Below are 23,283 nucleotides of genomic sequence, written 5' to 3'. Positions count from 1 at the left end.
ATGTAAAGGATTTTTATTTGAGGAAACCTTCTTTATTACCTGTTTTATTTTTTAATTTTTGTTACACCTTGTGGAGAAAGATTATTTATTTTGTTGTTTGTAACAGAAAAAAAAAATCAACGGGAGCCGAATAAATTGGTTTTTGAAATCACATTGTTGAATGATTGGGTCAAAATTGGATGTCATACCTTATTAGATGTTTTTGGACGTGTTTTCGCGGAGACAGTGTCTACATAACTATGAACTTGCGGGGCGCCTTTACCCTGGTCATCTCGTGCCGGATTGACCTTTTGATCGCAGGATCCTTATTTCAAAGTCCAAACTAAGCCCCAGATCTCCTGCTCTGGGGACGAGAAAGGAAGGATTTCAACATAAGTGATTCGAAATTTCTTTGGTTGGAGGATCAAGCGAAATAGAACAACAACAACAACAACAACAAAAAACCGTTTCGCTTTATTCAATGAATCAAATCACAATTTGGAAGCAGCGTGAAGAAATAGCATTCGAAGCAGGGCATTCGAAGCTTGCATTGATTAGGTGACGACACAGAGGCGAAAAATCGTCGTAATTAATTCGGGCGCCAAAACGAGGCTACGAAAATGTTTCCGGCATTTACCTTCTGTAAGTTCAACTTGGGAATGTATCTGTGAGTTTCTTCCTTGCTGTTACACGAAAAAATGTCCGATTACTATGCGATTTTGGAAGTCCCAAACAGTGCAAGCGAGCAAGACATCAAAAAAGCGTAAGTATTTTCTTGTTTGGCCGATGCAGGTATTCATCGGATTTCGTTGTGCGCGTCATCAAAGTTCATTCGTTCCTGCTAACGAATCAAAAGAACAGATTTTTCGTTATCTTTTGCGGGTCTTCGCAGAGTTACGTAAAGCTAAAATAATCCAGTCTGATTTGGAAAAAGCAGAAACATGTACGTCGGCTGTTGTTTTGAGTCTGTGCACACTTTGCAGGGAACTTCGCTGGAAATGTTGCATTTATTGCAGTCATTGGAGTGGTTTGTTTATTAAACACGGTTCTTATTGTCCATGCAGTAGTATTCCTATTGTTACATGCACTGGGACAGAAATATCTGTGTTAGTGCCTTCTGTTCTTTTCTTATGTCAGAGATTGATAGTAAGTTCAATTGCACATCGGTTGATATTAAATTTGTACTAATAAATTGTCTATCAATAAAGTTTTCCTCCCCAAAAACGGAGACTTTGAAGAACATACTAGAACGTTCTACATTCTACAAGACCATACTAATAAGAATTGGCTTTGTTAACTAAATACGTACTTTGCTTCTATTTTTGTAACATACTGCACCGAAATTTGCGACTAAAATAGGTTTTTGAAGAAGTTTCAGCTATCAGCACATTCAAGAAGTACCCACAAAAGGTGTAAGAATTTGTCAAATTAACGTGTACAACAATTGTACAACACATTGACTCCAGCCAGGGCTTACATGTACAACTGGACTGTCCTGGACTCAAATATTCCCAATATACTGATTATCTCAGGTTTTGCGGCATTTGTTGTACGAAGTCTGCCCATAATTGGCAATTTCTTTCCCATAGATTTCTTTATTTCTTTAATTTTGTTTAGCTAATCTAATTAGGAAACAATTCAGTTCATTCGGACTTTGAGCAGAGCAGGAAAATGATAAAATGACTAATATTCACATAATTCTTCTGAGTAATTATGTTTGCTTGCTTTGTTTGCAGATATCGAAAATTAGCCCTAAAATGGCATCCAGATAAAAATCCAGACAACAAAGAGGAAGCTGAAGAAAACTTTAAACTGATATCAGAAGCTTATGATGTCCTGTCAGACAGTAAGTTGAAGAGTCATGTCAGTAATCCCTCCTATTTGGCTTGTGTTGGAAATTTTTGAATTCTGAACTCTGAACTCACCCCTCTTGCCTTAGTATGTGTTTTGTCCACCCCATGATTTCACTTGATGTCATAATTTTAGCCAATCATGGCCCAGAACGTGCTAACACAGACGTTTGAACCTTGATTTCGTAATTTTCCAGGTTTTTATAATATTTCTTGCCATGTTGAGGATTTTAGGCCAGCCTTGCCGCTGTTCTTGTTTTGGGTTTAGCCTCTTTGCTGCTGAAGCCATTATAATTTACCATTTATTCTACGTTTCATATTATGTGGTTGGCTCATTCAATAGTACATTTGTTTTGGAGTTTGTGCCTATACCTTGTTGTGTTCAATTTCCTACAGCATGTAGAGTATGTGGATAAGGGCTTTTAGACCACTGACCTGGATTATCTCAGTGGTTCATTCGTAACTTCAACTTTTTCTTAGTTCCTTTGTCACCTTTCTCTAGGCATTTTTCATGATGTACGATCAGTTTTCCTTCTTCCGCCAGTGTTTTGCTGCTTTTTCATTCTGGATCGAGGAGGCAAAAATGAAAATATGTAGCTAGCGACTGGCACGGTGTAGTTTCTATAGAAGGACAGAGTAAGAGAAAAATTTGGAAATCCACTTGTCCATCGGACAACCATCATAGAGAATTTGGTTGTCTGAGACCCAAAAGTGCTTGTCCAAAAAGATTTGTTCAAACTGTATTTAGAAATAAGATCAATTCAACATTTGGCTTTTGGTGTATTTTAATTTCTAGCAACGTTAATTGTGAACTATTTACAAGGGTACAGATGTTTTTAAAGATAAAAAAAAAACAAACATTTTCGACTTTATTACAAGTAACTCACCTTATACCCAGTCCCTGCAGATACGATGACTTAATTGACTCAAACACATTCAGGTGTTTTTTTCTTTTTAATGACATTTTAAGCCTTGTAAGTAATTTTTTCTTCTAAACCTAAAACGAATATCATGCACATCGAACTTGTGGGGTACAAAATAGCTTGCTTAAATCGTAAATCCTTCTGTTATTTAAATCACCATCCGCTCGTACATTTAATGTTTTTCACTAGCAAGTCTGACTGTTTAGTTGAGATTAAGAATGATTCAACAATGTCATCACTCGATTTCTTCCTAATCAACAACAAGGTGTGGCAGTGGGGGCAGCGACATGTTGTTATCCTCCTGCTGTTCTTGCTCCACTTCTCTTCCATCATTAGTGTCACTATGGGTAGCAGGAGAAGAAGTAACATTGGGTTTTGACAAAATGTGACGCTTTGTTTTAGCCTTTAAGAGCCACTGATCAATTGCAGAATCTACGTCAAACTCTTTCAGCACTGTACCTTGGTCTTTAACTCGTAAGAGGTTGCTCAATGTTCCCTGCTGCATTCTTGTTTTCAGCACTGTTTTCAGCCGATTCATTGCTGAGAATGACCTTTCACATGTGGCAGTTGTTGGTGAGATAGTGATCATGAGCTTAACCAACACAAGAACGTTACTTAGGTCATTTTGGTCACGTGCAAGCAGGGATGCATACACATCACTTGGTTTCAATGCTCTCTGTGTAGCGAAGAAGCTCTTCAATTCCTGCCACTCTTTAACCGCTCCATCTTTTTCTTCTTGGGAAAGAAGTGGAGCAAAATAATCAACTAGCCTTTGAACTTCCTCGTTACCATAACCAGCTCTTTCTCCTCTTTGAACAGGGAAATTTCTGTAATCAAAAACAGTGAAATCAGAGAGAGGTGGGCTGCTGAGGCTGGCAAACCTCTTCTCAAGATAATTAATGGTATCAGTCAAAAATCTTGAAAAAAGCTCACGGAGATCTGTACTTTGGCTATTATCTTTCAGTGAAACTTCTTGGCTGTTGTTTTTTCGATTCAGTAGGATCTTTTTCTCCTCATCGTAGCTGCTCTTGAACTTAGTTTGGAATTTCGACAACTCTGTGGGAGGCTTGTCATTCTTTAACAGCTCCAAGTTTGCTATGGCTGTGTCAAGTTTTCTTGCAACATCAGTGATGAAAAGATCAGCTCTTTGGAAACTTTCACTCAGTTCCTTTAAAACTGCAATGACATCTAACATGAAGTAAAGGAATCTTGCAAATTTCCCTGTTGTGATTTGCTTTAATATCCCCTTGGCTTTGGCTGCATCTTCACCTTTCCCACTGCTCACCTGCTCCAAGTGTGTGACTGTCACAGCAAGATTTTTTTCCATAGCAGCGAGAGCCCTATGTCTGCTAGACAGCCACCTTGTCTTCTTGATGTTACTGCTGAAATGAGCTGGATTTTCATCAAGGATTTCTGATACTGCATTGACTTCTCTTCTTTTCTTGGGCAAATAATAGTAAAACTTGAAAACTTGCCTAATAGTTTCATCAAAAGTTTCAGGGTAGGGAATGGTTTTAACTGCATCTAAAACAGCAAGCTAAAGGTTATGAAAAACACGTGTAAAATCACAAGTGGCTGTGGAACTTTTTTTTGTATTTGCACAGCAACGCCTGACTTCTTGCCCATCATCACGCTAGCTCCATCAAAATTGCACCCAACTAACTTCTTCTTCAGTGTTTCTTCGTCAATGTCAATTGTCTCCAAGCTGGTTGTAATTGCGTTACAAACTCCATCTGCAGTTGCAGATTCAAGGTGAACAATGTCAACAAATTTTGTCCATGGCTGTCCTTGTTTGTCCACATAGCGTGCGAACACTGTTTCTTGTTCAATAATTTCTGCATCTGTTGAGCCGTCTGACAGTAACGAAAGAAACCTTGTCTCTCTCACTTCTCTCTTTGTTTTTTCTTTCTCAACATCAGCAATGCTGGCAATGAATTGGCTACACATCTTCTCATTACAGTATATACTCTCCATCTTTACACCATTCTTTTCTTGGAGGTCACAGAGGTTGCCAAATTTTCTAAAAGCTAGTTCTTCCTTTCCCACAAAAAAAGCAGTGTTCATAAGGACTCTGAGGTGGTGTCTGTTCTTTTCATCCAGGGAAGTTATCATCTGTTGTACAGCTTTCTTAATAGGAGGTTGGTATTCAAGTTGGTTATTCTTTTGCCAGGCCTTACCACAAGCCAAATGACATGTGGAGGTGTTGTGGCTCACCAATGGGTTGTGTCTGTAATTTCTGTCTGAAACACATCCTGAAAAGAGGGGGCTGCTTTTATCAGCTAAAGCTTCATTTTCTCTGCAGTAGAAGCAGTACATTTTCCCTCCAGATTCGTCTGCTGCAATGCCAAGCCATGGAAATTCTGACTTGCATTGCTCTTGAAAGTTGCGTTTTCTCTTTTTTTCATAATCCTGCTTTGCAAGGACCTTGCCTTTCTTCTTGCCATAACTACTCGAAGACTCAGTCGATTCTTCGCTTGATTCTTTGGTTGACTGGTTTGGAAGGAAAGCAAACAGCGTGGACTGACGCTTTTGAGATTCCGCCATTATTGACTTGAATTTAGAGCCTAGGGATTAGTCCTAACAGGCCTGGTTACTAAGGCCAGATGAGGTCACCAAAACAAATGAATGGCTGTAGAATAGCAAAATTTATAGGAATCTTTACCCTTATTTTGTCAAGTTAAAGGTTTGCTGTTATTATTGTTAGATATATTTCAATTCTACTGCAACTTGAAGTCAATTTTCCTCTGTTTCTGTAGTTGTTTAGACGTCAGAAATGTGCTTGTCCCACGGACAAGTCATGTTTAAGATTTACATGTCCGAACTAAATTTCTACTTGTCCCGGACAATTGGACGTAGGTTTTGGCACACCCTGAAGGAATATGCATCAGTAACCCAATAGTTAATATGCTTGTGTAAGCAACCTTGCTTTTTCTTTGCTTGCTTACTATTCACTTTTACTAAATCATCATCATTACTGATCTCCTAGTGGAGAATTGAGCTGTAGGCTGTCACCCTTGTCCTCTGCTGCCGCTTCTGCTGCTCAGGTTCTTAGTTCTTTCTTGTTAATTAAGCTCTCTTTTCACAGTTCTCCTCCTTTTTCCTTAACTGAATAATTACTAGATAAATTATTTTTGAAGTTCCAAAGAAGATTGCGTGTGCACTGTTACAGTTACTATAATAGGTTTAATTATTTTTCCAGGTATGATTGGTGATTGTGCAGTTCCAGAGAATATCCAAATCCACTCCAAGGAAGATTAACCGATATTCCAAAAGGAGAAGGGGGAGGGGAGGTGGGTTTGAAAGCTAAAATTTTTAAAGTAAAGTATGAAGCTAAACTGGAATTTCAAGGGGGGGGGGGGGGGGGAGGGACCAAACTAGAAAACCTTCCATGGGAGGGGTATGAAGATTTTCTGGAACAACACATTGTCTGTTTAGGTTGATATCCAAAGAAACAGTTAACCCTTGTAGTGTAACAGTTGGAAGTGTTTTTCAAGGTCCTGCCCTAAGCAGGTCTTTTCTTGTTCTTATAACAGAGGAGAAAAGAAAAATCTATGACAGATATGGTAAAGAAGGATTAACAGGAGGTAAGTATTTTATAACAAATATATCATGCAACTGAGGAGAGACAACCGGTGGGCCCTTTCAAAACAGTCCAGTGGTGTTGTGTGCTAATTTCTCCTTTCGTATCCAATCAATTGCATGTATGTAGCTCTGCAACTATGGAGTACTCTGTGAGTCAAGGATAAAAGTCTTCCTGTACAATGTATTCTATTACTTCAATTAACTCAAAATGTCTTGCTAATGGGGAGGAGTGCTTTTTCAGTTGCAAAGTAGATCATAGAACTTTGTATATAAATATATATATGTATGTAAAAAAAACTTTACAAAAGGTTCAACAAGAATCAAACACAAAACCTTGGTAAAAGCGGGAACATTGCTTTACCAACGGAGCTATGAATACATTAGAGACAGGTCAAACTTACATGTAACAGTGAAAAATTCTGGTTTACACTGCAAGTTGTATACATACGCATATACATGTCATACATTTATTTGAAAAGCAGGTAAGAATGAAAATGGCAACTTTATGGCCCACGTGAAAATGAATTTAAAAAATCAATCAAAATCTCGATAACATGTAAGTGATTTTACTTTAATAATGCCTAAAGCTTACTGTGAAACTCAGAAAACTGTGAACACTTCGATTTGATTCTGACAGGTTTATTGTGTACTGATTAATCACAATAAAATTCAGGTCACAGCAGCAAACCTCAAAACCACAACTAATTTCCATTGCTGTTTGTGGTTTAGTTTTCCCACACTGACTAATGGCTTTTCCCTCGCTACACAATAACATTCCATAAATATTTCTGGTGTTTACAGTTTCCTGACAGTAAGCATGAGAATTTAATATTGTAATATCAGTATACATTTTTAAACTGGAAAGACAGTCTAAAACAAACATTATGATTAAAGTGAAGAAAGATCATCACAGTAAATTTTCCAATTTAAGCAATTGGAAAGAAGAAGCCTGAAAAAATCAAGGCTTCAATGGGATTCGAACCCGTGACCTCTGCGATACTGGTGCGATGCCCTGCCAACTGAGCTATGAAGCCACACATTGGGAGCGAGGTCAATTAATTGAGTTCATATCTTCCCGTGAGGAGTGAAATGATGTGAAGTATATCTAAAATAATTCATGTATGAACTGCCGTTGTAGATGGAAGTGAAGAATGATCATTGCAGTAAATTTTCCAATTTAACCAATTGGAAAGAAGAAGCCAGAAAAAAATGAAGGCTTCAACGGGATTCGAACCCGTGACCGTTACAGGTGGGTCCTTAAAGATGTCACAAGGTTTTTGACTAGGAATGGTAGTCAATTCACTGGCATGCTGGCTTGGAAGGCACATGATTCCAAGAAGCTGTTTACTGATACTTAAATTACCTTGATATTAAGTCAAACGTTTAGGAAAGATTCCCTCACATATGTGTATCTATCCCGTGACATGTTAACTAACTAGTTAATGGCAACTATCTCTGACACCACCTAATGCCCTGATGAGGATGTTTGTTGTTGTTATCTCTCTCAGGGAGTGGTGGTGGAGGTCCAAGTGCTGGAGGCTTTGCAGGATTCCATAATTTCCATTTCCGTGATCCTAATGAGATCTTTAGGTAAGTTGTTGTTTTTTGGGTGTGCCTTAAAATGTAAATTGTCATTGATCCCATTGGACTTAACATCCAGGGACTCAGGCAACAGCTTTCATTATGCCAGGTCCTCACTCTTTGTACTGTGCAAGTTCTTACTTTCACAGTGCCTCTCTCCACTTAATGAGCTATGCTATATGAAGTTGTGGTTCAATTTTACATCTACTTTGAATTTTTATCAAACCAAGGAATTTTTTTCACATTTGTTTTGATTAGTTTTCATCAAAGGGGTAGGGGAAGCCCGGGACCACTAACTTATTAGACCAACCGATTTGGGGAAATTTGCTATAGTAGATAATTTGCATGATGGCGTCATTTGACTTCAACTACCAGAGACCCTGACTTTTTCTGTTTTGTATGTTAATTAGGACAGTTGGTCTTTAAACCCCACTGGGGCTTCACAATTTAAATAATAAAGAAAAATGAAAGGAAAATTTTCTGGTAGTTTTAGTCAAATGACACCAATGTGCAAATCTGCTATTGCTTATATGGCCTAGCAGAGATAAAGATGGAACACATAGTCAGCCCATAGTCAGCAATCTAGGAGGGGGGCATTGGGGTATATTAGAAACTGCAAATCTGAAGAAAAAAACATCCAAAACCGCAAAAACGCAAAAAATTCACCCAAAACTGAAAACTGCATACAAAACCGTCAAAAACTGATACAAAGGTGACAAGTGGGACATACAGAGTAAACTACACTAAGACTAATTTTATCAAAGTATTTGTGAATGTCATGGACTTGTCTGAAGCCTTCGTATCTTTTAGTATCTTTTAGCTTCTGCAGGCTTCTCTCTTCCCTTTTCACTTTACATCTAAATGTGTTTTTCTTTTGAAAATTCTCGCCACCTTTCTCCTCCTGAAGAAGCTAGTCATAAAAGGGGATAAGTGACGATTTTGGTTGCTTTTCTTTTTTTTCGCTCCAAATTAGCTGAATTTTTGCATGTGGTCTTCAATGTAATAGAAAAACGTGGTTCTGTATTTTTGTCGCTGGTTTTTGCTTTGTTTTCGAGTTAAAACGTATGCAAAAAACTTGGCTTTTCCTAGCCATGTCTTTAGGAGTTTATTTGTTGAACAGCAAACAGGCAGACTGTTTATAGTGTATGAAGTCAAAACCAAATCCCACAGCATATAGAGCGGAAATCTGGGAACAGATTGTTTACACCGGTTATTGTGACGTGAACACAACACGTGAAGCGATCGAGCATCAAACAAAATGCCATCGAACAAAAAAGAGATGTGCCGCATTAGAGCTCTGTCAACTAATATCTTAAGCATTGTTTTAAAGTACCTTGTATGCCTGCCTGGTGGTTGAGAGGCATCATAAAGCCTCGATAAACCCGTAAGTCATCAGCACGTTTTGAAGAATCAAAATGTGTTCTGAAACTTCGAAGGCGGCTGATATACTGTAATCGTGTTATCGGCGTTCGAAGTCAGATCGAGCCAGGTAGCAAAGTCCAAGAGCAGTTCTTGCCCAAGAAAAATACCCTCTGGTGAGTTGTGGCCCATTTGCCAAGCGTTGCTAGCGTCAAAGTTTGGAAAGCGAGAACTGGTTTTAGACTTATAAAATTTGTCTTGTATCGACCGCCATGTTTTCCCGCGCACGAGGTGGAAAGACCCTTCCGGGCATGCATTGCGATTACGTTCTGCGAATGTTTCTCGAACTGGTAACTAGATTTAAACATAATAATGGCCAGCAAGTGGCGATCAATTCTAACAGATCTGTGATCCAGTTTGCGTTTGCATGATTTGTAGTGTTTTGAGCTTCTGGGATCAGGGGACATGCAGATGTATGGAGACCCATACGTTGCGCAGAAGGGTTAATTTGTTAATCTGTCAGCCCTATTTATAAAGCGTTTTCATGTGGAGTCATCAAATTCTTAAATCCAAAACTAAACAGCCACCAAAGTTGTTATCCTCATCGGGCATAAGAGGTACCAGCGCATTTTGAACTTGGAAGTTATGGCAGTGCATGACATAAAGCTACGATCGCGTTTGTCGAAAACTATATATTTATCTCGTGATTTTTTAGCCATTTAAGACATAGACTACGAGTAGTCCCTCTTTTGCTTAGTCCGTTGTGTGTGACGCGAAAGAAAACAGTGAGAAAAAAATGGCCGTGCAAAATGCTGGAGGCGAGGAGCACACGAAAGGAGGGACTACCGCCTAAGCCCAAGAGTTTGAATTATGCGTTGCTCTCACAACGCAAAAATATGATTGGCTTATGTTAGGAGCGTTGACAACGTGTTGTCAAGATTCGAGATACCTTTGACATCTTGCAGGAATGTTTTGGAACCGGAGCAAATTGAAGCGGTACCAGAGCAAATCGAAGCGTTGCAATCATGCTTCGCAAGCTGTGATGTTCTTGCGAATCTGCCGACAGGCGCTTTGGAAAGATTTAAAGTTATCCAGTGTTTTGTTTGGCAAAGCTTTCTGCCTCCACCCCGACTGCAAGCGTGTTAGTGATTTCGCTTCTCAACAGCATCGTCTAAGTCAGCGAATATAAATTCACTGAGCTTGGCCTTTCTGCCGTCCATTTGAAAGATTGAACCGGACTCTCACTTGATGCTGGACATTCACCTGAAATTTTCCGCTGCTATCGGCAAACATTTCACCACAGTTGGATGATCTCCTATGTATAATGTATAATGTAAATTCTCGGTTGAAACTCTGTTGAAATTTTCGCAATAACTTTTAGACGCAGCGAAAATCATTACAAGAGGCCTCATTCGCCGTCTTCTTTTTATAACTTCTTTGACAGTTTCGCTGAACGAACACTGAACCAAGATATACTTCTCATGGCATATGTTTTTGCCTGGCTACTTGAAGAGTAGAGAAGAGCAATTTTATTCAGATCTCCCGGGGCTATTGATAACAGGCGATAATAAGAGGACGTCAAGATGAGAAATCCTACATTGAAAAATCACTCGGCCGTGAAAGGGCAAACTCTTGGGGTTAGACGGTAGTCCCTCCTTTCGCGTGCTCCTAGCCCCCAGGATTTCGCGCGGCCATTTTTTTCTCGCGAATTTCTTTCACGTCACGCACAACGGACTAAGCGAAAGAGGGACTACTCGTAGTCTATTTAAGACGTTGCTGTATTTAGAAAAGTGCTTATTGAAATGTTTATTTGTTTTATTTTATTTTTATTTACACCTTTCTTGACCTGAAATCAACATTTTTGAGCTTATATGTTGCGTGAAATTACCATTTTCAGGAGCCCATCATGGGCTCCTACCATTTTGCTGTTTTCTAAGTGAAACCAACAGCCTTGCCGTCACGCCTTAACGTCAAATCAACATTTTAACCTATTTAGACTTGAAATCAACATCATTGAGCTTATGCGCTGCGTGAAATTACCATTTTGCTGTTTTCTAAGTGAAATTAACATCCTTGCCGTCAAGCGTTAACGTGAAATCAACATTTTGACCTATTTAGACCTGAAATCAACATCATTGAGCTTATGTGCTGCGTGAAATTACCATTTTGCTGGTTTCTAAGTGAAACCAACATCCCTGCCGTCACGTGTTAACGTCAAATCAACATTTTAATCTATTTAGACCTGAAATCAACATCATTGAGCTTATGCGCTGAGTGAAATTGACATTTTGCTGGTTTCTAAGTGAAACCAACATCCTTGCCGTCACGCGTTAACGTCAAATCAACATTTTAACCTATTTAGACCTGAAATCAACATCATTGAGCTTATGCGCTGCGTGAAATTGACATTCTGCTGGTTTCTAGGTGAAACCAACAGCCTTGCCTTCACGCATTAATGTCAAATCAACATTTTAACCTATTTAGACCTGAAATCAACATCATTGAGCTTATGCGCTGCGTGAAATTGACATTTTGCTGGTTTCTAAGTGAAACCAACATCCTTGCCATCACACGTTAACGTCAAATCAACATTTTAACCTATTTAGACTTTGCTTTGTTTTCGGGATATAGCGTATGCAAAAAACCACTCGGTTTTCCTAGTGGAGTCATTATAAAGCGAAGCAAAAACCAGTGGCAAAAATCCAGGAACACGTTTTTCTATTACATTGAAGACCACATGCAAAAATTCAGCTAATTTGGAGCAAAAAAAAAGAAAAGCAACCAAAATCGTCACTTGTCCCCTTTTATGACTAGCTTCTTCAATTGATTCTTCCGTTGCTGGCGTGGGAGGCACCTTGGAAACTGACCAAATGATCGCCCTGTTCTGCGAGGTCAAAGTCTTGGGCATCATTTGAGACGTGTGATCCCCTACCGTGACATTTAGTTTGTCACGCTTTCCTCTCAATAACTTTGGCATTTCACGGCTATTCGAGATCAATTGCTGCTCAAATCGAAGAGAAACCGGAACCCAAATAGGACAAAATGGGAAAATCCAAAAACCACATCGTATATCAAAACTGAAAAACCGCTAGCATTTTTTAAGAAAACCGAAAACCAGGTGCTAAAAAATGAAAAATCTGCAAACCGCAACGAACACCAAAACTGAAAAACCGATCAAAAAAATAGCCAAAACCACAAAACCGAAAATCCCAATGTCCCCCCTCATCTAGTGTTCACATCTGGGTGTTGTATGGGAGAAGTATAATGATTTTTTCTTTTTTTGGTTGGGGGGGTGCAGTGATAGGGGATCCTGGTGGGGCTAGGGTAAGGTAGAGTAGGGCTGGAGACTGAAAGGGGTGGGTGGTGTGCATGTTATTCTGTTTAACAACTCCCCAAAAAGTGAAAAAGAAAAATGAAATTTGTGCAGAGGTTAAAAATTGAACCACCAAACTACAACTTGTACATGTACAAGTAGTATTCTTCTGGGAGTAATAAAAGTCTTAGTTACCCTGTCACTGTACAGGAAACAGTGGTAACCAGGGTTTACCAATTTTTCTTACCCACTGTAGTCAGGTTGATTCCACTTCCACAAATCTTGCACTCATCTACAGAATGCTAAATTATACATTGTGCATTGAGCTTTTTTATCCTCTAGAAAGATTTTCTGATTGTTGTAATAATTAATTTGACAGCTTCAGGACTTAAACAGATATTTAACAGTGAATTTTGTTCCAAAACTGCTAGTACCTTAGATTCAAATGGCCCGTAAAGGGCATTAAAAATTTTGGATGGCAGCCAAAAATATATTCTCCTGCAAATTTCAGGGTTTTGAGCTGGAGTCAAAATGACTTTCTTTAAGAATTGGCATAAAATATGCCAAATTTTGCAATTTATTTTGTAAACCTGGGAAGTCAGCACTGGAAGCATGGACCCATCTTAATTTGCTTTGCGAGAACTTGTTGAAATTAACTCTGTGTCATCATTTGTTCTATTCAACAGAGAGTTTTTCCAACATGATTCCATGTTTGACGAGTTTTTTGGTATGTTTTGTTATTTCTTTTTTTGTTGTTGTCATGTTCTGGATGGGACTACCTTAAATATATATTCCCATGGAGACCTGCTCACTGCTGAGGAGACCTCTGTCCTTCTCCCGTGCTACCTTCATGTCACCTATCTTTAAATGCACTTAAATGGGTTAGATTTTAACATAGAAATTTTTTAACACCCAGGTAACAGAAGAGGTGGAAATGTGAACAGGATGAGGCCAACCGACCCTTTTGCCAGCATGCCAAGTTTTGGCTTCACATCTAGTTTTGGATTTGGTGATGGATTTAGTGGTGATCCTTTTGGTTCAAACAGGTAAAAATTTATGGCTGTGGATAAATGAAAGTTGGGTGTCTGCTTTCTAATGAGTCAGTTAAAAATAATACAGATTAAACGTGTAGATGTACTAAAAATAATTAACAAATAGATTCCATGTTGCCTTGCATCTGTTCTGAGTAATAGGTCACAGATGACGGCAAAATGTGGTAAGAAGAAGACAGTTTTATGTGACATGATAGCCAAGTGTGTCACTGATGTTCTTACCACAGGTTGACGCTGCTCTCTGTCCTTTGGAGGTAGCCCACTCTACCTGCTTTCTGTCCTTTAGAGCTAGCCCACTCCCCCTGCTCTCTGTCCTTTAGAGCCAGCCCACTGCCCCTGCTCTCTGTCCTTTACAGCCAGCCCACTCCCCCTGCTCTCTGTACTTTAGAGCCAGCCCACTCTCCCTGCTTTCTGTCCTTTAGAGTTAGCCCATTGCCCCTGCTCTCTGTCCTTTAGAGCCAGCCCACTCCCCCTGCTCTCTGTCCTTTAGAGCCAGCCCACTGCCCCTGCTCTCTGTCCTTTAGAGCCAGCCCACTCCCCCTGCTCTCTGTCCTTTAGAGCCAGCCCACTCCCCCTGCTCTCTGTCTTTTAGAGCTAGCCCACTGCCCCTGCTCTCTGTCCTTTAGAGCTAGCCCACTGCCCCTGCTCTCTGTCCTTTAGAGCTAGCCCACTGCCCCTGCTCTCTGTCCTTTAGAGCCAGCCCACTCCCCCTGCTCTCTGTCCTTTAGAGGTAACCCACTGCCCCTGCTCTCTGTCCTTTAGAGCCAGCCCACTGCCCCTGCTCTCTGTCCTTTAGAGGTAACCCACTGCCCCTGCTCTCTGTCCTTTAGAGCTAGCCCACTGCCCCTGCTCTCTGTCCTTTAGAGCCAGCCCACTGCCCCTGCTCTCTGTCCTTTAGAGGTAACCCACTGCCCCTGCTCTCCGTCCTTTAGAGCTAGCCCACTGCCCCTGCTCTCTGTCCTTTAGAGCCAGCCCACTGCCCCTGCTCTCTGTCCTTTAGAGGTAACCCACTGCCCCTGCTCTCCGTCCTTTAGAGCTAGCCCACTGCCCCTGCTCTCTGTCCTTTAGAGCCAGCCCACTGCCCCTGCTCTCTGTCCTTTAGAGGTAACCCACTGCCCCTGCTCTCTGTCCTTTAGAGCCAGCCCACTGCCCCTGCTCTCTGTCCTTTAGAGGTAACCCACTCCCCCTGCTCTCTGTCCTTTAGAGCCAGCCCACTCCCCCTGCTCTCTGTCCTTTAGAGCTAGCCCACTCCCCCTGCTCTCTGTCCTTTAGAGCTAGCCCACTGCCCCTGCTCTCTGTCCTTTAGAGCTAGCCCACTGCGCCTGCTCTCTGTCCTTTAGAGCTAGCCCACTCCCCCTGCTCTCTGTCCTTTAGAGCTAGCCCACTCCCCCTGCTCTCTGTCCTTTAGAGCCAGCCCACTGCCCCTGCTCTCTGTCCTTTAGAGCTAGCCCACTGCCCCTGCTCTCTGTCCTTTAGAGCTAGCCCACTGCCCCAGCTCTCTGTCCTTTAGAGCCAGCCCACTCCCCCTGCTCTCTGTCCTTTAGAGGTAACCCACTGCCCCTGCTCTCTGTCCTTTAGAGCCAGCCCACTGCCCCTGCTCTCTGTCCTTTAGAGGTAACCCACTGCCCCTGCTCTCCGTCCTTTAGAGCTAGCCCACTGCCCCTATTCTCTGTCCTTTAGAGCCAGCCCACTGCCCCTGCTCTCTGTCCTTTAGAGGTAACCCACTGCCCCTGCTCTCTGTCCTTTAGAGCCAGCCCACTGCCCCTGCTCTCTGTCCTTTAGAGCCAGCCCACTGCCCCTGCTCTCTGTCCTTTAGAGGTAACCCACTGCCCCTGCTCTCTGTCCTTTAGAGCCAGCCCACTGCCCCTGCTCTCTGTCCTTTAGAGGTAACCCACTGCCCCTGCTCTCCGTCCTTTAGAGCTAGCCCACTGCCCCTGCTCTCTGTCCTTTAGAGCCAGCCCACTGCCCCTGCTCTCTGTCCTTTAGAGGTAACCCACTGCCCCTGCTCTCTGTCCTTTAGAGCCAGCCCACTGCCCCTGCTCTCTGTCCTTAAGAGGTAACCCACTGCCCCTGCTCTCCGTCCTTTAGAGCTAGCCCACTGCCCCTGCTCTCTGTCCTTTAGAGCCAGCCCACTGCCCCTGCTCTCTGTCCTTTAGAGGTAACCCACTGCCCCTGCTCTCTGTCCTTTAGAGCTAGCCCACTGCCCCTGCTCTCTGTCCTTTAGAGGTAACCCACTGCCCCTGCTCTCTGTCCTTTAGAGCTAGCCCACTCCCCCTGGTCTCTGTCCTTTAGAGCCAGCCCACTCCCCCTGCTCTCTGTCTTTTTGAGCTAGCCCACTCCCCCTGCTCTCTGTCATTTAGAGCCACCCCACTGCCCCTGCTCTCTGTCCTTTAGAGCCAGCCCACTGCGCCTGCTCTCTGTCCTTTAGAGCTAGCCCACTGCGCCTGCTCTCTGTCCTTTAGAGCCAGCCCACTCCCCCTGCTCTCTGTCCTTTAGAGCCAGCCCACTCCCCCTGCTCTCTGTCCTTTAGAGCTAGCCCACCCCCCCTGCTCTCTGTTTTTTAGAGTTAGCCCACTCCCCCTGCTCTCTGTCCTTTAGAGCTAGCCCACTGCCCCTGCTCTCTGTCCTTTAGAGCCAGCCCACTGCCCCTGCTCTCTGTCCTTTAGAGCCAGCCCACTCCCCCTGCTCTCTGTCCTTTAGAGCTAGCCCACCCCCCCTGCTCTCTGTTTTTTAGAGTTAGCCCACTCCCCCTGCTCTCTGTCCTTTAGAGCTAGCCCACTGCCCCTGCTCTCTGTCCTTTAGAGCCAGCCCACTGCCCCTGCTCTCTGTCCTTTAGAGCTAGCCCACTCCCCCTGCTCTCTGTCCTTTAGAGCCAGCCCACTGCCCCTGCTCTCTGTCCTTTAGAGCTAGCCCACTCCCCCTGCTCTCTGTCCTTTAGAGCCAGCCCACTGCCCCTGCTCTCTGTCCTTTAGAGCCAGACCACTGCCCCTGCTCTCTGTCCTTTAGAGCTAGCCCACTCCCCCTGCTCTCTGTCCTTTAGAGCCAGCCCACTCCCCCTGCTCTCTGTCCTTTAGAGCCAGCCCACTCCCCCTGCTCTCTGTCCTTTAGAGCTAGCCCACTCCCCCTGCTCTCTGTCTTTTAGAGCTAGCCCACTCCCCCCGCTCTCTGTCCTTTAGAGCCAGGCCACTCCCCGTGCTCTCTGTCCTTTGGATAGCCCACTCTTCCTGCTCTCTGTCCTTTGGATAGGCCACTCCCTCTCCTCTCTGTCCTTTGGAGCTAGCCCACTCCCCCTGCTCTCTGTCCTTTGGATAGCCCACTCTCTCTGCTCTCTGTCCTTTGGATAGCCCACTCCCTCTGCTCTCTGTCCTTTGGAGCTAGCCCACTCCCCGTGCTCTCTGTCCTTTGGATAGCTCACTCTCCCTGCTCTCTGTCCTTTCGATAGCCCACTCCTCATGCTCTCTGTCCTTCGGATAGCCGACTTCCCCTGCTCTCTGTCCTTTGGATAGCCCACTCTCCCTGCTCTCTGTCCTTTGGATAGCCCACTCCTCCTGCTCTCTGTCCTTTGGAGCTAGCTCACTCTCCCTGCTCTCTGTCCTTTGGAGCTAGCCCACTCCCCCTGTTCTTTGTCCTTTGGCGCTAGCTCACTCCTCCTGCTCTCTGTCCTTTGGAGCTAGCCCACTCCCCCTGCTCTCTGTCATTTGGAGGTAGCTCACTCCCTCTACTCTAGATCTGCCACTGGGCACAAATGGGCAAAATAATGATTTTCGGGCCCATCTGACACATCTACTGGCCTGAGTTTGCCCTTAGCACGGAATAGCCTTAGTCTGGTTATAGTCAGAAAATACAGTTTTCAGGTCTAGAGTTAACCAATGCGGATGTTATTGAATAGACTAATTCTGAAGATGGCAGGGTTAGAATTTGAACAAAAGTATATTAGAAAACCTTACTCAATAATGCCTCTCAGAAATGTGATTTCTCTCAATAATGCAAGGCAAGGTTTTTGTAATATGTTATTTACATGGTCGCCACTTTTGGCACCATTTAAGCAGTTAGTGTTGCATGTATTATAGTGCCATAGTGATTGTGTCAAAGTTTTCATCCGTGTGTACATTTAGACAGTTGTTTCTTATGGTTCATAAGTGCCTTCAGTTGACAAATTCTTGAAAATGTGGTAGACTGTTGAATTGTCCTTGAAACTGAAGTATTGATGTCTGTATGAACCATGTAATCTCCCAGCTGAAAGATTGTACGCATTGTGACTTACGTGTTGTGACATGTTAGTCTACAGTGAAGTTGGGCACATGTTTAGAGCAATAGACAAATGTGGTGGTGGAAATAAATGTGCTTTTTCTTGTTTTTAGCTTTTCATCATTCCAAAGTTTTGGTGGAAGTGGAGGCGGAGGGGGAAGTAAGTGTTGTGGATACTTGATGATAATTAATTTTTGGACTTTGGTTTAAATTTTACGGTAGATGGCAAACCAGTTGGATCTGTTTCAGTAGTTTTTTTTATTACTAGCCTTCATAGCCAGGCTCACTCGCCTACCCAAGCATATCCCAGCTGGGAGGAGTCTAGGGAAATCACCGCCCATGGAGTTCTCCCTATTCTGTAGGGTCATGTGATGACCTCGTGGTTAATGAATCGGACTCCAGATTGAGCAGTCCAGGTTCATGGCGTGGTGTTCTTGAGCAAGACACTTTACTCTCATGGTGCCTATGGGTCTCCACCCAGCTGTATAATTGGGACACTGGCAAATTTAATACTGGGGGTAGCCCTGAGATGGATCACCATCTTATTCAGGAGAGAGTAGAAATGTTTCTTGTCAGTCAGTGCTACAGTAACTGGGATAAGCTCTGGCACAACGGACCACTTGACCCAAGGCAGAATTTACCTTTCCTCCCCATTCTCTTTTAAGCTCAGTTTGTGACTCCTGCATGAAAGCAAAAGCCTGACCATGCAGGTTAGGTTATAATTAACAGTTATTCACCAAAGTGGAGGTGAATAGTGGTGGATATTTACAGAGCTGCAAAGCAGTGAGTTAAATATCCACCCATTGTACCAATACTGAGGTGAATAATTGTTTTAGTATATACCACACAAGTTGAATAATCAGTGTCCTTATCCATTCAATTTGCTCCTTGGTAACCGAAGTGAAACGGGAAGCCATTTCAAAGTGTGGTGGATAGAAAACACATGACCCACTCCTTCCATTTGGCACAAAAGTGAGTGACCCACCCCTAAACGAAGGTTAAAAATCACATGACCCGCCCCCTATAAATTGTGACATGTTTGGTTGCATAATCCAACAAAATCACATTTTGTGTTTGAAATTGTGGTAATTACGTGTTAGATATACTTCTTACAGCGGTTATCAATCACACGCGACCTCCAGCGCAAAAACGTCTTGATAAAACCTGAGTTTTGGTGGATTTCAATCATCTCCGTCTCCTTGCCGACTGTATGCAAAATTTACCTGAAAAAAAGTCTGAAACCTTGCAGCGGTCCACTCGTAAAAATCATCATTTTACTTTCGGTATGTACGGCTTGCTCACTAAATATATCGGCATTAAATATTCCTTGAAATCTATAAATGGAGACTTTTGTCGGGTTTTTCAACGGCCATTCGCAAACATGAATGACCCCTAGATCAAGCAAATCTGAACTTGAGCAAACAAATTATTTCTGCACGTATTTTTCTTGGGGCTACGGACTAAACTTTATTACCTTACAAAATTATAAGGTTTATAAGAAGTTTAGGTCTTGTTCAGTCCGTAGCCCCAAGGCAAATACGTGCAGAAATAATTTGTTTGCGTGTAGATTTACTTGCACTCGGGGTCATTCATGCATGTGAATTAATGGCCGTTGAGAAACCCGACCCGCCCGTCTTCAGTTATAAATTTCAAGGAATATTTAATGCCAATGCATTTAGTGAGCTAGCCGGTCATACTGAAAGTAAAATGATAATTTTTACGAGTGGACCGCTGCAAGGTTTGAGACTGTCTTTTTCCGGTAAATTTTGCATACAGTCGGCAAGGAGACGGAGATGATTGACGTCCTCCAAAACTTAGGTTTTGTCAAGACGTGTTTGCGCTGAAGGTCGCGTGTGATTGATAACCGCTGTAATAATAATACTAAAGCATCTAAAAAATAATACTGTTTTCCTTTACTCTTGCAACTTTAAGTGATGTCTGTAAACTCTGAGGACTCCAACCTCGCAGTGGGTTGAACAGTGATTCATCCAGAAAAAGGCTGTAGTGAGTCCTGGGACTAGACTTCTTAGCTTTCGTACAGATTTTACAATACACGCAAGTGTCATCTCTATTGTACACCACCCAAGTGTTCTTTTTCAACCATGGCTCGAAAAGGTTTCATCCTTTGGAACTGGAAGGAGTTATCTCTGTTGTCGATTGTGTCAAATGTTTGCCAATTGCTGTGAAAAAACCCCCAGGATGACCCACCCCCACGTGTGGCTGAAAATTGAACGACCCACCCCTTACCAAGGGCTCAAAAACTGATGAACCACCTCCTCTCTGCTCTGCCCCCCCCCCCCCAGTACTTTTTACTAGTCCCTTAAAGAAATTGTTTATAGAAGTGTTCCAGTAATTATTATTTTTTACCAGTTGAAACTAGGACAAAATAATTTTTCCAAATTTTCCAAACAGAAGTCGAAATCTATGGCCTGTTGCTTGTTCTAATTTTTATTTCCCTTTCTCCATTCAGGAAATTTTAAATCAACATCGACATCAACTAAAGTTGTCAATGGAAAGAAAATAACTACAAAGAAGTAAGAGTTGACTTGTGTTGACCTAGTGCTTTTTATTTCTTCATCAATTGGTCTTGTGCATGATTACGCCAATCATGTGTATGATTGCACCACATGCTGAAAATTCACCCCCATCCCTCGTTTACACAAAATTTTCTAAAACTTCCATATGTAGCACCTTTATCTTGTTTTCACATGGGAATACTTTTCACGTTTGCTGCTTTGGGAATGAGTTTATGATAAAATTTACAACACACTGAGTCACTTTATGCTATGGAAACCGGGTCGAGTTTTGGTACTTGTGGGTCACTAAACTGGTGCAGACTTCACGTGCCTAGTGGAGTGGCAGGGGGGGCATATAATAGTCTGCAGCTACTTAAGCGTATGTGCATTTGGACATCTTTTGTGAAATTTGCATAAGACACGTATATAGATAGTTCAAAGTTGTTGTAAATGTTTCTGGATCTATCTCCTTGGGTTGGTGGGAAAGAGTGCAGGTTGGGAGATGGTGGTGGGGTGAAGAAGATAGGAGTTTATTTTAAAATTGAAACATAAGAATGTGAAAGAGGGAGGGGAATAAAAAAGTTATGTGATATTCACTCAGATTGATGTACTGTACCTATTTTTTGTAACAGGATTGTTGAGAATGGAAAGGAAACTGTAGAAGAATGGGAAGACAATATCTTGAAGAGGAGACTTGTTGACGGCACATTACAGCTTACAAACTAGAAAATAATGCACACTAAATATGGGCCTTAAATAATGCACACTATGGGCCTTAAATGAATAAGAAGAGTGTAGACTGGAAACCCTCTGGTTACTTTCAATTGAAATGTGGCAGGGAAAAAAGCAATCACTGGCCAAAAGTTTCTTTTAAGTTATTGGTTTAAATATTTTTTTTTATACAGATATTGAGCGTAGTTTCAGGATTGTAGATGTCTCAACTGAACATTTTCTAACCGACTTTTTTCTAAACTGTTGCTTTAGACCTTTCCTCTTTCACCCTGAGAGTCAAGCAAATCTCTGTAGGCGTGACACTGGTGTGTGACGATTGATCTCTGTAGCCGTGACACTGGTATGTGACGATTGATCTCTGTAGGCGTGACAAAGTGTGTGACAATTTAAAGACCTGAAAGCTGCTAAAAACCACAGTATCAAGCAGAGTACTTCATATATGGGGTAGCAGTGTGTGTACCAAAGCAGCACTCTGGGGAGTAAACTAGGTTGCTGAGTTCAAATGAATAAACACAAGTTCTTTAATTTGTCTTTCTTCAATTCGACTGTCAGTGAACTAGTTATGACTAGTGATATCACGTAGAAAATTTCAAGGACGAAATAGAGCAGTCACTATTTGGATCAGTCTGTCTCGTGTCTACAGGTAGATCACATTTCTGGGAAAAAAAAACGATCAATTCCCACTTTGTGCAGCCACAAAGCTTCAACATGTAATAAACCCAACAAAAAAAAAACTTACTGTTTTTTCACAGATGATTGCTATGGTAAATTGCACCTTGCAGATATTTTGAAAAAAAATGAAAACAGCAACAGCAATAACAACGACAACTAAACAATATGTATGTAAATCCAGAGACCCATAATGAGGTCATGGTGAATATAAATGTACCTTTTACCACTATTTTTGGTAAGGAATGTAAATATTAGCCCTGTGAGAAGTAGGGGGGACATATGTTGCTATTGAAGACAACACGGCGTAGACTGGGTTCAGCCCAAAATTACAGTGTTTGCTTTTGCATGCCTGAAAGCGTGAGTGTTGTTCAAACGCACTCAAATCGCAGTAAAAACAAAACGTTCACAATTTTCACGTCTAATGAAACTGTTATCATTCTAAAATATAGATTTAGGCCAGCGTTGTTCAGAGCCCGATTAAGGTAATTCCTCTGAAATAAAAGTGACAATAGATTTTTGTTCAAACGTTGTCCACTGAGTATTTGTCATATGATAACTTCAATTTTGAAATAAAAAAAGGGGTGCCCATGTTCATTAAGGAGCAGTGAGGCATTCAAAATACCCCATTTTGGCATTATTTAATGCTTATTATAAGAACCCATTCCCAGTAATTGTAAAATCTTTGAACACAGACTCATAAGAACACGCATTAAACTACAGTCAATACATTGTGTCGGACACAAATAAACATTTTAAGTTTGATTCAAGCAGAAAGTTAAATCCTTGGTTAAAAATTGGAACCAAATTTCTTGACGTGGTTACCGACTGCAAAATAGAAAAGACCACAGTGTATCTGCTATCTTTCTTATTTATTCAATTTTCAGCAATAGAAATTAGATCAGTCTTTTCTCACGCAAAGCTTATGATTAGTTGTCTACAATGACTGGAAAAAAACTTGGGGTGCCCGTACTCGTTGGTGAGCTAGAGCTATTTTTCAACTGACAGAGCTCAATATCAAGGCAAATCCGTCATGTTTTCAATGTGCGCGTGCACGAGCCCGTGCTAATGACGCCATAAATTATGCGCAGTAAGGATGCGCAATGCAAATGTGAGGAATGACCTTAAGCTAACCCAGGAAAAGGTAGAATTTTGGTTTGAGTTTTGTAACTTTGCGGCGACGGTTCTGTATATTGTTTGGCTTTCGGTTTTGAGTTTTAATAATCACCATATACACAAAACAAAGCAAAAAATATTTGTTCAGAAGAAAAAGTTATGATTCGGTTAACTTTTAATCCTGGGTTAGCATTAACTGGCTTCTGAACAATCCTGCCATGTTTTCAACAAGTTAGCCTGACATGAGCCCGCGATCCAATCGCAAAAACGGTTCGCCCAGGGAAAAGAGGGGGTCACACTTGGACAAAAGGATGCAACTTCAAAAAAGAGTCACACTTAGAAAAATGGATCACACTTGGAAAA

General features: G+C 41.9%; 1 protein-coding gene across 1 annotated transcript; it reads left to right on the top strand.

The window, feature by feature from the left end:
* Positions 1–581: 581 nt before the first annotated feature.
* On the top strand, positions 582–22,332 carry LOC110044923 (dnaJ homolog subfamily B member 6-like). The gene is made up of 9 exons (XM_020750497.2): positions 582–742; positions 1,716–1,825; positions 6,286–6,336; positions 7,843–7,924; positions 13,274–13,314; positions 13,504–13,633; positions 18,001–18,047; positions 20,358–20,421; positions 21,036–22,332. The coding sequence occupies exons 1-9, from the start codon at positions 678–680 to the stop codon at positions 21,127–21,129; spliced, it is 684 nt and encodes a 227-aa protein (XP_020606156.2). The 5' UTR covers positions 582–677; the 3' UTR covers positions 21,130–22,332.
* Positions 22,333–23,283: the final 951 nt, after the last annotated feature.

Source organism: Orbicella faveolata, unplaced genomic scaffold (assembly GCF_042242905.1).
Source record: "Orbicella faveolata isolate gen_17 unplaced genomic scaffold, um_ofav_v1 contig_13, whole genome shotgun sequence".
In the NCBI taxonomy this organism is placed as follows: domain Eukaryota; kingdom Metazoa; phylum Cnidaria; class Anthozoa; order Scleractinia; family Merulinidae; genus Orbicella; species Orbicella faveolata.
This window is presented reverse-complemented; position numbering and strand designations above follow the sequence as displayed.